Source organism: Vombatus ursinus, unplaced genomic scaffold (assembly GCF_900497805.2).
Source record: "Vombatus ursinus unplaced genomic scaffold, bare-nosed wombat genome assembly UNPS02009918.1, whole genome shotgun sequence".
Classification (NCBI taxonomy): Eukaryota; Metazoa; Chordata; class Mammalia; order Diprotodontia; family Vombatidae; genus Vombatus; species Vombatus ursinus.
The window spans coordinates 1,402,726-1,417,417 of record NW_020949696.1 but is presented as its reverse complement, the minus strand read 5'-3'; the positions used below and the strand labels follow the sequence as shown (position 1 = coordinate 1,417,417).

Genomic DNA, 14,692 nt, shown 5'->3' with positions numbered 1-14,692 from the left:
AAACAAATTACCAGCTGAATCTATTATAGTTTATGGCAATTGTTACATAGCTCAATTGCATGTTGTTTAGTTATTCTCATAACTATCAGGGGAATTCCCTGGTCCCATGCTATCAAAAATCTATCCAAAGGAGACAGGTATCTTACTACCGCTGGAACCCATCTTCTGTTGCTACTTCTGAAAACCCAAAACTTAACTCTCGATCACCCTATTCCCTGGGACAAACCAAATAAATCCCTAAACTTCCCCAATCCCTGGGGCAATTCCAGATTTCCCCAATCTCTAGGGCAAACCTGATTTAACCCTAAATTTCCCCAATCCCTGGGGCATACCTGAACTCTAAACCACCCCATTCCTTTGGGCAAACCTAAAACTAGATCCAAACCTTTTTAAAAAGCCCCCAATCCTTAAAAATCCCTAAAAAGCCCCAAAAGAACTAAACTTAAACTTCCCCAAACCCTGGGACAAACCTAAAATTTTCTGGGAAAAAAACAACCTAAATTCCCCTCTTCCTTGGGGAGTCCATCTCATAAGGGCACCAAAATCCAAACCTAAACATCCCCAATCCTTGGGGTAAACCTGAACTCTAAATCACCCCACTCCTTGGGGCAAACCTAAAATCAGATCCCAATCTAAAAAAATGTCCGAATCCTCAGGGTAGGCCCTAAAAGAGCTAAATCTAAACTTTTCCAATTCTTGGAACAACTTCCAAGACTTAAAATATAAAAATACTCCAAAACTTACCAGGGCTCAGAAGAAAATGGGTTCAAGAGCAGGAGTCCAACCTCCAAAGGCAGTTTTCCTAGAGCTCTCTAGGGAGTTTTTCTGGAAGGCTGTCAGTTGGGGTCTGAGCCCTAACTCAACCTAGCATAGCTCACCAAAAACTGTGGCAGCGAAAGATGAAATAACTGAGGAAACAAAGGTTTGATCTTCCAAGCACACTGATGTATTAAGCAGTGCATGCCAACTGATCAACAAATTAGGACCAGGACCCTTCCTCAGCTTAGGGCTGGACCCCAAATACAGGGGGAGATAGACTATTTTACGTGAAAAAAATCAAATAAGGCCAACTAAGGAAACAATACAATATTAAGTAATCTGATTTCTAATTGGAGGAAAGATCAGGTGCAATTCCCTGAATTCAGAAAAAGAGATGTCCCACTTCCCCCAGGTGTCTGTAAACTATCAAAGGAACATGGAAGCAGTAACTGATTAATCAGTTCAGGCCAGTTTTCAGATAAGACGCATGGGTTGCTTGAGATGTACAATTGTGAGAAAACTCCTTGCAACAACCTTTGGATTTGACCAGGTTTCTAGTCAGCATAGCCTACGTTCTTAGTTAAGGATCTCTAAGCAGAGGTGCAGGTGGTCCAGCTTCCCAACCGTGCGGGACTAGATTCAAACAATGCAACAAAGTCCTCTCCCAATTACCACAACTGAATAAAATTTTCTCACAAGACAGAAGTTGGACTAGACCTATAATTGAATAGAAATGGAACTGAGCTAGCTCCAGAACTGAGTCACAGGATGAAGTCAGTGTGGTTCACCCAATTTCTTTGGGGTCCTAATCCCCTCCAGTCCCTCAGTTTTCTCAGTGTGTAGAATTTACAGGTCATATGACCATGGCATATCATCTCTATGTCTGCCGGTCTCATGAACTGTCTGCTGGATGATGCTTTCTGGGACAATGTGGTCATGACTATCCCTTTCCAGACACAGCTTCAGTGGGCACCAGGTTGTCAATCAGCCCTCTGTATCCAGCTTCTGCCTTTAAACATCATCCTTAATTGTGGTACTACCTCTTCTCCCATAGAGGAAGAGTGGCTGTCAACACATCTGTCTTAGCTTTTAGCCTGGACAATTAAGTTAGAGATCTTTTAAATAAGTAGGGTCCTCTCCTACCCAGTAATCAGAAGAAGGATAAGTCCTTATCTTTTTTTCTTCCTTAGAAGATTCAGTTAGTTTCCAGAACCTTGTCTGCGAAAGACTTGTCCTCTTCAAAAAGAGAGTCTTTACTCCAGACTTAAGTCCTTTGGAACACAGAATAGCCAACCAGCTAAATATGATGCCAAATTCATAGCCCCAGGTATGAAGTCTAATTTTTTAACTGAGATTCTCTTTGATTTAGGATCGGAAAGTCCCTGTAATGCCCTTCTTAATGTCCAATTATCAAAATGTACCCATTAAAGATCATTTGAGGGGTTGTCCCCCAGCAACTGATTAAGGGCTAGCTGGGCCTAAGGCTCCCTAGTTTTCTTAACCTGAAGATTACTTTTGCTTCTCATACAAGAGAAAGGGAGGAACAAAATCCCCTAGGTGGGAGAACTGTTTTAAGATACTGTCATCTATCTTTGTTTCAAATTCTTGTCTATTGTGTATAAGTGACTGGCATAAACCTCTCTAAACTTTGAACTGCCCCCTACAATGACTTATTTTTAAAAAATCTCTGAGGTCCTTTCCTGCTCTGGCATCCTTTTTGTCAAGAGCCTTTCTAGCTCTGACATTTTCTGTCCAAAGGGCCCTCCCAGTTCTGAAATTCTGTGTTCTAAGGGCACCCCCCAACTCTGACATTCCATGTTTTAAGGCTCCTCCTAGCTCTGACATTCTGTGTTCCAAGGACCCTTCTATGCCTTTCAGTCTTCTGAAGTTTAACCTACAGAACATTTTCCATTCTGTAATTCTGTGATCTTTTGAGAAACAGGAAGGCATTGTAGACTGGTGTAGATTAGCTAACATGACAAAAGCTGTATTAAAACATGTTAATATTGGAACCTTCAGCAGTAGCACAGGATATAGAAGGAATCTGCCTGCTAGAACCAGGAATATGAAATGTTGGGAGTGTAGGCAGGTAGAAGGTCATCAATAAGGTAAGATGGTCATGAGTACAGGCAGGCATACAGAAACTAGGAGAAACACAACAATCAGGGCAAATCATGGCAGAAAAGTGTGAGGCACCAGTACCCAGGAAATGTTTGTATTGACTTAGATAGGAGGCAGTATTTGTAGGGAATTTGAGATTTTCTATTGGCCAAAATATACCACCAAAGCTGGAGGATGGGTTTTTGGGTTTGGGTTTTTTGTTTTTTCCCCAACAGATATACATAATAATTGCAAGAAGACTAGTCTCCAGCGGGTAGAGAACAATGACCTTGCCTTTTTCAAATACCTTTTGTTCTGGTTTCATATACCTGTTTGTTTGTTTGTCAAATTCATATGCACGCTAAACCAGAGGATATCTTTGGGAATTTCTGACCTTGATAGTTGTCTGGGACAAATGCAATTCAATTTGAAGAGAATTTATTAAGTACCTATGACAGGGGTGGGGAATCTGTGGCTTTGAAAACACACTTGGCCCTCTAGGTTCTCAAGTGAAGCCCTGTGACTGAATCCAAACTTCACAGAACAAATTCCCTTAAAGAAGGGATCTGTCCTGTAAAACTTGGACTCAGTCAAAAGGCCACTCCCAAGGACCCAGAAGGCCACATGTGACCTTGAGGCCTCAGGTTCCTCACCTCTGACCTATGATGTGACAAAGGACTACGAGTTTAGTGTTAGACAAAGAAGTTAAAAGAAAAAAACTTGATCTTTTTTTTTTTTTTTTTTTTGCTTTTTGGCTAGGCAATCAAGGTTCAGTGACTTGCCCAAGGTCACACAGCTAGTAAGTGTCAAGTATCTGAGACTGGATTTAAACTCAGGTCCTCCTGCCTCCAAGCCAGAGCTCTATCCACTGCGCCACCTAGCTGCCCCAGAACAAACTTAATCTTAGTCAGGGGAATTTGTAGGCTTGGTATGGTGGCTTATATCCTCTAATTATGGTTAAAGACCACTTAGCCTGTTTTTATCATGAAGACATTCTTGAACTACTACACTCAGCACACTGGAGTAGATGACTGAAGGAAATGAGACCCGGAAGGCAATAGTAGGGAATAATATCAATCAGTGACCTCAAAACTAGCCTAGAAGAGAGTAGAAAGGTCCAGGACACTAAGAGAGCTGGAAAGCATCAGCATTGTGATACCTAGTGGAGAGCAGCAAAGAGATGATGTAATGCCCAGTAATAGACCCAAGAAAGAAGAACATTCACAAGGCAGCAGACCTAGGAAGAAGCCACAGGACATCACCAAAAAAATGAGTTGTTCTGACATATATTCCCTGTGTGTATTTGTGTGTGCCTGTGTGTGTGTGTGTGTGTCCTTCCACATGTAGGCCTTAGGTATTTATACTCTTACCACTGATGATTTATGCATTTGAGGGAGAAGGTATCCCAGGTTTATGGAAGAAATTTTCTATTGGCACTTTTTTTTCTGCGCTAGTTCATGATTTAACTTTGCTTTGAACCATTTGGGTCCTCTGGCTGACTAGCAAAAGAAAACACACGGGTGGGGGCTTATGAGCTATGATTTTGAGTAGATGCAGACCTACAAAAAGGACCTTGAACCTGGGGTAGTTTTTTCTGGGGGGCCCTTCTTGTAAGAGTGGAATGCCCCAGGTGCTACATGTTATGTGCTCCCTCCCCAAATCACACACACATATAATGTATATATATATAGAGAGAGAGAGATACATGTTTAATATCTCTCAAATATGTTATATATTATGTACATACATAGTATATATTAGATAAAATTATATCGTGAGAGATCTTAGCATTGAAGGTGTGGATAGATAATGACTTGGGGAGCATATAAGATATGTACATATACGTGTATATATGTACATACATATACATATATATCTACATATGTAATATATGTGTGTAAATATATACATATATTATGTATACACATACATGGAGCTCCCCTCTGCTTTGTGTGCCCCCTTCCCTCCCAGGACAATAAGCTTTCAGATCAGATTTTGCCCACTGCAGCTTATCCAAATCATGAGTGACTGAGCTTGCCCCTGTATTCTGACCCTGTCAGTTTATGCTAAGGTAAATGGAGGAACTTGGCTAAGTTAGACAATTGAGGAGTTTTGAGCATAGGCTTGACATGGTCACATCTGTGCAGGAAGACTATGATTCTAGTAACAATTCAAAGGGAGGCAAGGGAATGGTGAGCTAGTAACTCTCAAATCACCTTTAAGATATCTCAAACTAGATATCCCAAAGGTACCTCAAACTCAACATATCCCAAACTGAATTCATCCTCTCCTCCCATCCATACTTCCCTCCCTCTTCCCTATTACTGTCTAGGGCACCCCCTCCTCCCAGTCACCCAGACCCAAAACTTCAGTATAATTCCAAAATCCTCACACTCACACCAAATGCCTTATCTGTCGCCAACTCATCATTTCTCCCTTCATAACACTTTTTGTATATATCCCCTTCTCTCCTCTGACCCTGCCACCACTCTGATGTAGGCCCTCATAACCTCTAGCTGGGTGGTCTCCATGCCTCAGGTTTCTCCCCACTCAGATCCATCCTCTACTCAGCTGCCAAAGTGAGCCTTCTAAAGTGAAAGTCTAACTTCGCCACTCCCTGACTCAGTAAACTCCGATGGCTCTCTATTACTTCTAGGATCAAATATAAACTCCTCTGTTTGACCAGAGAGTGATCAATAGTGTCAAAGGCTGCACAGAAATAGAGGAAAATGAGAGTTGAGAAAATGATGCAATGGAGAGAGTCCTGGGCCTGGAGTTAGGAGAGACATAGGTTCAAATCTCATCTTTGGCATTTAATAGCTGTGTGAAAATAGGTAATTAATTCACTTTTAGTTTCTCTTGGACTCAGTTTGCTCATCCATAAAATGGAACTAATAGAACTAATATAGAACTAATCTCATGAGATTATCAAGATGAAATGAGATGAAGCATATAAATTTTTCTGAAACCTAAGGCATGATACAAATGTCCAATGTTTCATATGATTATTATTACATATTCTTCCAGGCAAGGCTGACTTCCCAATTTACCAAGAATATAAAGGAGTCAAGACAATCCAAGGGTCAAAGGCTAAGCTGCACTCAAGACTCTTGCCCTCCTAAGCCCCCATTGAACCAAAAGGCTCAGGTTCAGGTTCAGCTGCAGCATGGCGGTATTTTCCACGAGATCCCCACCTACTATCTCCAGCCCTATATGCTCAGTTTTTACCGCAAAACTCAGCCTTTTAGTAATGTGCTGGTAGACGAGATGGATATGATGTTGACCAAAGCAGCCACAGTTATCCAGTCAGCCTGGCGAGGCCACCATCTTCGACAGAAGATGTCTGTGCAGTCAGAGGCAGGCAAGGCAGCAGAGGCCATTGAGAATACCTGGCATCAGCTTGGTGTCCACCAGAATCTGCAGTCTGCTTGGGAGCCAGGGCGCACAGCACAGGAACAGATCCGGGTCTTCAGAGGGACTTCTTGTTCACAGAATGTAATAACTTCTGAGACAGTGACTGAGACCAGTAAAGACCAAAAGCAGCTTTGGAGACCACTGGTACATTTCCATCAGCAGAAAGTAACGATCTCTACCACTGAGAGCCATTCCTCCAAAAGTACCGTGGACAGACAGACACAAGTCTCCCAGGACCAACTTTCCAAGTCATATCTAGAGACCAGAGCATACTGGATACAGTCTCAGGATCAGCTAGGGGCTAAATCTGAGACCACTAAATCTCAAAGACATTTCAATGATAGAGAGATCAAGGTCCCACCCCAAACATATCCTACTGATACAGTGGTCAAGACCTCTTCTCAGATATATCCTACACCTGGAGAGGCCAAGGCCCCATTTCAGGCACCACCCACAGCTAGATTACCACAGGAACACATAGCTAGAATGACGAAGATCCCATCTCAGGCAAATCTGGTAGCGGAAGTAGCCAAGACCACGTCCCAGACACAGTTCTCAACTAGTGAGACCAAGGTCCTATCCCATGCAAATCTGGCAGCTGAAGGGACCACATCCCCACCCCAGGCACATTCCACAGCTGCAGTGACCAAAGTCTCATCCAAGAAACATCCCGTAGCTGGAACAGCCAAGGCCTCATTGCAGCCACATATGGCGGCGACGGCGAACAAGGCCCCACACCAGGCACAATCCATGGCTGGAACAGCCAAGACCTCACCACAGCCACATGTGGCAGCCCCAGTGAACAAGCCCCCACGCCAGGCACAACTCATGACTGAAACAACCAAGACCTCTCCGCAAACACATGTGGCAGCTCTGGCAAACAAGGCCCCACACCAGGCACAAACCGCAGCTGGAACAGCCAAGGCCTCGTCACAGCCACATGTGGCGGCCACGGTGCATAAGGCCCCACACCAGGCACAACCCATGACTGGCACAGCCAAGACCTCATCCCAGTCATATCTGGCAACTGTAGTGAACAAGATCCTACATCAGGCACAACCCACGGCTGGAGTGACCAAAGTCTCACACAAGGAAAATCTGGCAAGAAGAGTGGCCAAGGCCCCAACCCAAGAACACCCCGTAATTAGAGCAGACAAAACCTTATCCCAGTTACATCTGGCAGCTGAAGGGACCAAGGCCCCACCCCAGGCACATTCCCCAGCTGGAGTAGCCAAAGTCTCACATGAGGAACATCTGTCGTCTGGAGCCAACAAGGCTCCATTCCAGTCACATCTGAGAGCTGAGGTGACTGAGGCTCCTTCTCAGGTATATTCCACATCTAGGGTGAGTAAATCCTCTTCTCAAATACATTCCACAGCTGAAATGGCCAAGACACCATCCTCAGCCTCACCCACAGTTAGAGTGAATGAGTCGTCTTCCCAGACACATTCCATAGCTAGAGTGACCAAGATGCCATCTCAGGCACACCTGGAGGTCAAGGCGACCCAAATCCCATCCCATGAATATTTGGAGGCTAAGGCAACCCAAGTCCCATCTCAGAGTGATTTGAAGATGAAGATAATCCAGGGTCCACCTCAGTCGTACCTGGAGACTCAAATCTCATCCCAAGTCCAACAGGGGACCACAGGGACAAAGACACCATTGCAGGCACAGACAGGGCCACTCATATCCAAATTTGTGTCCTGGAGAGACACGGATATGACCAAAGCTCAGGCTCTCCAAGACCAGGGAGGGATAATGGCAGCTCCAGAAATGGAAAATGAAGAGAATAGGGTGGGAGAGTCCCAGGCGGAAAAGACTAAGCCCTCTCAGGAACAGCTGGGCACTGTGCTTTCCAAGGCTCTCTGCCCGGGAGAGGTGAGGACAGCTTTAACAAGTGCCTTGCCCCAAGAAGTGCTGGGCTCTGGCATGGCCAGGAACTTACCTCAAGGGATGCTGGGGCCCATGCTGACTAAGGCCCTGTCTCGTGGGGCTCTGGGTACAAGTGTTTGGAGAGCCCTGTTCCCGGCGGAGCTGCGGGCAGAGGTAGCCAAAGCCATGTGCCAAGGGAACCTGGCGGAAGCCCTGGACAAGACTCTCACCAAAGACGAGAGGGCTGCTCTCAACCAGGCCCTCTCTCAGGGGGAGCTGAGGACCGTCCTCAGCCAGGTCCTATCCCAGGGTGTGTTGGCAGCTATGGCAAGACCTTTGGATGTGGGAGCTGCTTCAAGCCCACCCCGAAAGGAAGCAGGAGGTGGGGTCACACAAGTCACAAGTCAGGTAGATGTGAGAGAGGCAAAGAGTGCCATCTTCTCAGCAGACCCCAGCACGTCAAAAGTGGTCATCTCAAGGGAGAACACTTGGCAGAAAATTTCCCGTGAAGAGACGTTACTCTCTGCGGAGACCAAAGTGATCAGGGGGGTGGCCCCCAGCCTTCATCAGGATTCTGAGGCCCATGCAGGAGCTGGACCAAGGGTCCGCCAAGTATTCATGCGTAATGGATTGGGCTCAATGCTGCCCTGGGAGCCCATGGCCAGTGGAATGGCCCCAAATATGCCTCAGGGGACTGGGGCTGGTGGGCTTGTCCAAAGTCTGTTGCAGGGCCCTGTGGGTTATGAGGTACTCTCTACTCTGGACAAGCCACCTGTAGCCAATAGGGAGATACCAAATTTGTCCCAGGAAAATGGGACCAGTGGAGTCAAGCTAGGCCTACACCAGACATCTATGATCAATGAAGTGATCCCAAGATTACAACAACCATCCGTGACCAGCAGGATAACGCCAGATTTACACCAGGGACCCGTGGCCAGTGGGGTAATTCTAAGTTTGCATCAGCCACCTGTGGTCAGGGAGGTGACTTCAGGTTTGCACCAGCCATCTGTAGTCAAAGGAGTGGCTCAAAGCCTATGTCCGGTCTCAGGAGCCAACAGAGTGGTACCAAGTATATTTCAGGATCCTAGAGACAGTGGGACAGACCCAAGTTTATACCAGGCATCTATGGCCAGTGAGATCTCAACTATATATCAAGGGCCTGAGGCCAGTGGGTTGGTCCAGAGTATCTCCCAGAGATCTATGGAGAATAGGATAATTCCAAGTCTAAACCAGGCCCTGGTAGCTAGTGGAGTTACCCCAAATCTCTCCAAGGTATCTATAATCACTGGGGTACCCTCAAGTCTCTATAACAGATCTATGACCACTGCTATACCTCCAAATATGTACCAGATGTCTGGGGCCAATGGGGTGACCCCAAGTCTATCCCAGCAGTCTTTAGTCAGTGGCATAGAGCCAAGGCTACACCAGACATCTGTGGCCGGTGAGGTGACCCCGTGTCTACACCAAGTGTCTGCAACCAGTAGAATGGAGCAAAATCTACATCCCATGTCTATGACCAGTAAGTTGCCCCTTAGTTTATGCCAGGGGTCCATGGCTAGTGGATTAACCTCGAGTATGCAACAGGTGTTTAGGGACAAATCTGATTCTACTATACACCAAGTGTACACTACTAGGGACATGGGACAGAGTCTCCACCAGGATTCTGGAGTCAGTGCACAGGCCCCAAGTCTATATCAGCATTCTTTGGCCAACCGGACCTCAAGTCCTCACCAAGGTCCCATGGTCACTAAGGTACTACACCAGGAGTCTCTGGTCAGTGGGGTAGCCCACAATCTATATCAGGGATCCATGAATTCCAGGGTGGATTCAGGCATACCCTGGGATTCTGAGGTCATCGAAATGACCCCAAATATGTATCAGAAGTCAATGACTACTGAGAGTATCCCAAGTAATCCCAGAGGGGCTCTAACCAATCTACACAAGGAATTCATGGCTAGAAGTGTGACACTAAGTCTACCTGCAGGCTCTTCAATCTGTGGTGAAGGGCAAAATGATGCCCAGGAAGTTAGAGCTGGTTGGGGAGACCCAAGTTTGCACCAGAGCTCTGTGGTCACAAAAGTAGAACCTCAGGCAGCCCAGAAGTTCATGAGCTACAAAGTAGGCCCGAATCTGTCCCAGGAAGTAATTCCAAGTTCACACAGGATACCAGTGGTTAGGGAGGGGACTGCAAGTCAGGGATCTGAGGTCAGTGTGCTAACTCCAAATGTGCACTGGCAATCTGAAGTCAATGAGGTGGTATCTAAGGTGCACTTGGGATCTGGGATCAATGAGCTAGCCCCAAATGGACATAGGGCAGCTAGAGCCATTGAAATGGGCCCAAATATGCGCCAAGGACCCAAGTTCAATGAGGCAGCCCTAAATATGCCCTGGGGATCTGTGGTCAGCAAGGCAGCCCCCACCATTCGACAAGGGTCTGTAGTCAGTGAGGAGATCTCAAGTGTGCCTCGGGTAACTGTGGTCAATGTGCACAAGGAATCTATGGTCAGCAGAGTGCTTCAGGTATCTGGGGTCAGTGGGGTAGCCCCAAGCTTGCCTCAGGGATCTATGGTCAGTGAAGACATTCCAAATGTGAGTCAAAGATATATAACTGGTGGAGTGGCCCCAGCTGTGTGTCAAAGACCTATGCCCAAACCAGTGTCCACACAAGTGCATTGGAAATTAGCAGCCAATCAGTTGGTACCAAGCCTATTCTATAAATTTATGCCCAGCAAAGAGGACTCCAATGTGGCCCAGGAGTCTGAGGCCACAGGGATAACTTCCCATTTAAATCAGGTCTCAAACATACATCAATCAGCCATGGTCAATGGAATGGTTCCAAATGTACACTGGACATCTGTATCCAGTAGGGCAACACAGAATAAGAATGGGAAATCTGTTGCCAGAGGAGTACCCCCTAATATACACCAGGGACCTGTGGTCAGTGCAATGGCTATGGCCAGTGGGGCAGTTCCATGTGTACATAGAGGACCAATGGCCAGTAGTGTGGCCCCAGATGGACACAAAATTTCCGAAATTAGTGGAGTGGCCCCAAGTGTCCAAGAATCTGGGACCACTAGGGTAACTCCAAATGTACCTCAAGAATCCAAAGCCAATGCTGCAACTCAGAATGCAAGTTGGGGTTCTGTGTCTATTGGAGTAGCCCCAAGTATACATCAGGGATCCATGGGTGGTGGGGTGGCCCCTAAATCAAATTGGAGATCTGTGACCTATGAGTTAGCCCCAAATGTTCGTCAGGAATCCATGCCAACTGGGCCAGTCCAAAGTGTGAGTTGGGGTTCCCTGACCAAAGGGGTAGTTCCAAGAGTAAGTTTGGGACCTATGATTAGTAAGTTAACCCCAAGTGCAGGTCAGCAATCTATGGCCAGTGAAGTCATCTTGAGAGGACCTGAGGGATCCATGACCCGTGCAGTGGCCCCAGATGTGAACTTGGGATTAAAGGACGGTAAGATAGCCTCAAGTATACATCAAAAACCCACGGCCAGTGAGGTGGTCTCAAATGCACATCGGGGATCCTTGAGCACTGAGCTGGCCCCAGCTGTAACATGTTGGAGATCTGTGACCAGGGGCATAGACCCTAGCATACATCAGGGATCTGCAGGTGGTGGGATAGCACCGGCCAGAAGAGTAGTCCCAGGTGTGAGTAGGGGACACATAGCCGGTGGGGGAATCCCAAGGCTGTATCAGGGATCCATGGCCAGTGGCATGGCCCAAAGTGTGAGTGGGGAAACTGTGGCCAGTGGGGTAACAAGAGTAACTCCAAGTCAAGAATCTGTGGCCAGTGGGGTAACACCAAGTATCTACCAGAGGTTCCCAGAAAGTGGAGTGCCCCAGGGATTCATGGCTAGTGGGATGCCCCCAAGTATGTATCAGGGATCTCCTGCCAGTAAACTGGCCCTGATCCAGGAGAGCTCCAGCATCAGCAAAGTGACCAAACAGGTGATTGGCACAGGGGTGACAAGCATGCAACAAGCATTTGTGGGCAGTGGAGTGGTGCCAATTGTTAATCCAGGATCTGGTGCCAGTGGGGTTGTCCCAAATGGGCTTTGGGGACTTATGACCCAAAAGGTAAATCCAAGCACTGTGCGGCAGGGGTCTGGGGATAGGGAAGCAAAAACGAGTTCAGTTCCAGAGAAAGAAGTACCTCATCTCCCACGGAATGGCCGTAGCTGGAAACCAGAAATATCGGAGGCAGCCAAACATCGGGCAGCCTCTGTGATCCAAGGCGCCTTCAGGGGCTACAAAGTCCGTCGCCATCTGAAAGTACAGCACCAAGCGGCCTCCCTCATCAAGGCCGCATGGAAGGGCTACCAGGTTCGGAAGTCTCTGGCCAACCAAATGAAAGCAGCTACCAAGATCCAAGCGGTCTGGAGAGGCTTCCGCACGCGTCAGAAGCTGATGAATCAGAGGTTCACAGTGGACCCACTGCCAGAGCTGGGAAGCCTGGACAAGCAGATCCCGCCCCACCGCTGCTTCCAGTCCTGCCAGCCAGAGTCCTGTGTCCTCTGTGAGAGCCTACGGAGGAAAGTCGAAAACGGCCCTGCCTGCCTGACACTGCTCACACAGCCCAGCAAGAGGACCTGTCATATCTGTCAGCGCACATACCAAACGAGGCTGTTCTTCGGCCTGGGCCAGGGCAACGAGGGCCTGCCTGGGCGGAAGGTGAGCTCATCGTCCACCCGGAAATCTTGCAGGCCACTTAGTCCACAGAAGGCAGCTGTGTTGATCCAGGCTCTCTGGAGGGGCCATCAGACTCGGAAAGCCCTGAAAAAGCAGCAGGCAGCAACCATGCTACTACAGGCTTTCTGGAGGGGCTACATCACCCGCAAAAATCTTACTGAGAAAGTAATGCTCCTGGGCCCTTCCTTGGCCCCAGGCTAGAGAGCCAAGCCACCGGGACCCTGCAGGTTCGGGGTGGGCTGTGGGTGAGATGGCTCTGGAGGAGGATTCTTTCCTGGGATGATCTAATAAAGCCTTCCAATGCCTTGATCCTAGTCTGACTGTGCTATTCGGATCGGGCTAGGTGGGAGGAAATGAAGGGGGTCACTAGAAGAACCTGGAGGCTAACTAGGACTGGGGCCCCAGCATAGCACCTTCTTAGATAGGCCTGTGCCTCCTTCACAAACCCCTCTAATTCCACGCAGGTAGTGCCTGCCAGCTCCTAGAAATGCAAGGGGGTGGGTGCTAGAAACTGCAAACATTAAGAGGACAGCAAAATTTCATGAATGATCCCTCTGAGAGTGGGCACTTTAAAACAAGGGACTGTGCTGCTTTGGGGAACCATGGAAGACCAGGTCAGCAGGGTAGTCCAGGAGGTATCCCATCCACTCCAGAGAGGCACATAATGAAGAGATAATAGACCAGCTGCATAAAGGGGTGGGGGTGAATGTCACCCCATCTGTGACAAGGAATCGAAGCTAAGATTCCAGGGCTGAGTGGCGAGCCGCGGTGCCTGGGAGAAGACCTAGATGACTGCCCAGTCTTGACTTCTGTGATAAAGTACTCACCGAGCCACACTGGGAGTGTTTGGTGGCTGATAGAAGGGAAGGCTCTGAGCAGAGGATTCCATTGCTGGAGGAATGGATTTCCCTTCCCTTGCGAAGTGCAGCAAGGGGAGGGAATAGATGGTTCTCTTTTCTCCCCTCTCTGCAATACCCTCGTAGAGCAAGAGCAGATAAGATAGCCCTAGGAGCAGGAGTGTACCAAAGCCAGCTCCAAAGGGCTCCCTAGCACTTACACCCTGGAAATCTTACAAACTGGGATTTGGTTTATTATTTTGTTGATTGTCCAGACCAGAGGAGGGGAGCTGGTGCTGCACTGAATGGTGTCCAGAGTTCAGGAAGCCAGACCTGAGCTCAATCCAGCCTCAGACACCTCCCAGCTGTGTGACCCTTGGCAAGTCACTTCACCCTGCTTGCTTCAGTTTCCTCATCTGTAAAATTATCTGGACAAGGAAATGGCAAATCACTACAGTATATCTGCCAAGAAAACCGCAAATAGGGTCATGAAAAAGAATCAGTCACAAAAAAAAGAAAAAGAAAAAATCGGTCACTACTGAACATACCATAGGTGTCAAATGCAACATCAATGCTCATACTTTACGAAATACAATAAAACATTATATTTTATAATAATATTATTTTTTAATTATTTAATAATATTATAAATTTTAAAACAAAATCAATGACCTGCAGCAGGAATCCGTATGTACTGTTCAGTTCTTCTCCCCCTTCCCCATTCTTATTTGAGTTTGATACCACTGGTCTAGACCATATACCATTCTTTATTTGTTTGTTTGTTTGTTTTTTTGTTTTGTTTTGTTTTTGGCTAGGCAATGGGGTTAAGTGACTTGTCCAGGGTCACACAGCTACATATACCATTCTTTAAAACCATGCTTAGCTTGCAGGCGGCCAGCTAGTTTGGCCCCCTGGCTCTAGTTTGCTGAACCCTGGTCGAGATTTAAGAAAGCGACAGAGAAAATGTTAATAATGCAAACTAAGCTTAATGGTGTGCTGTGCTTGCACGGTCC

The 14,692-nt window shown here is 47.2% G+C and overlaps 1 protein-coding gene across 1 annotated transcript; it reads left to right on the top strand.

The window, feature by feature from the left end:
- Nucleotides 1-1,653: 1,653 nt before the first annotated feature.
- IQCN (IQ motif containing N) lies at nt 1,654-13,126 on the top strand. Its single transcript, XM_027853122.1, has 3 exons — nt 1,654-1,735; nt 5,398-5,438; nt 6,001-13,126. The coding sequence occupies exons 1-3, from the start codon at nt 1,654-1,656 to the stop codon at nt 13,042-13,044; spliced, it is 7,167 nt and encodes a 2,388-aa protein (XP_027708923.1). The 3' UTR covers nt 13,045-13,126.
- Nucleotides 13,127-14,692: the final 1,566 nt, after the last annotated feature.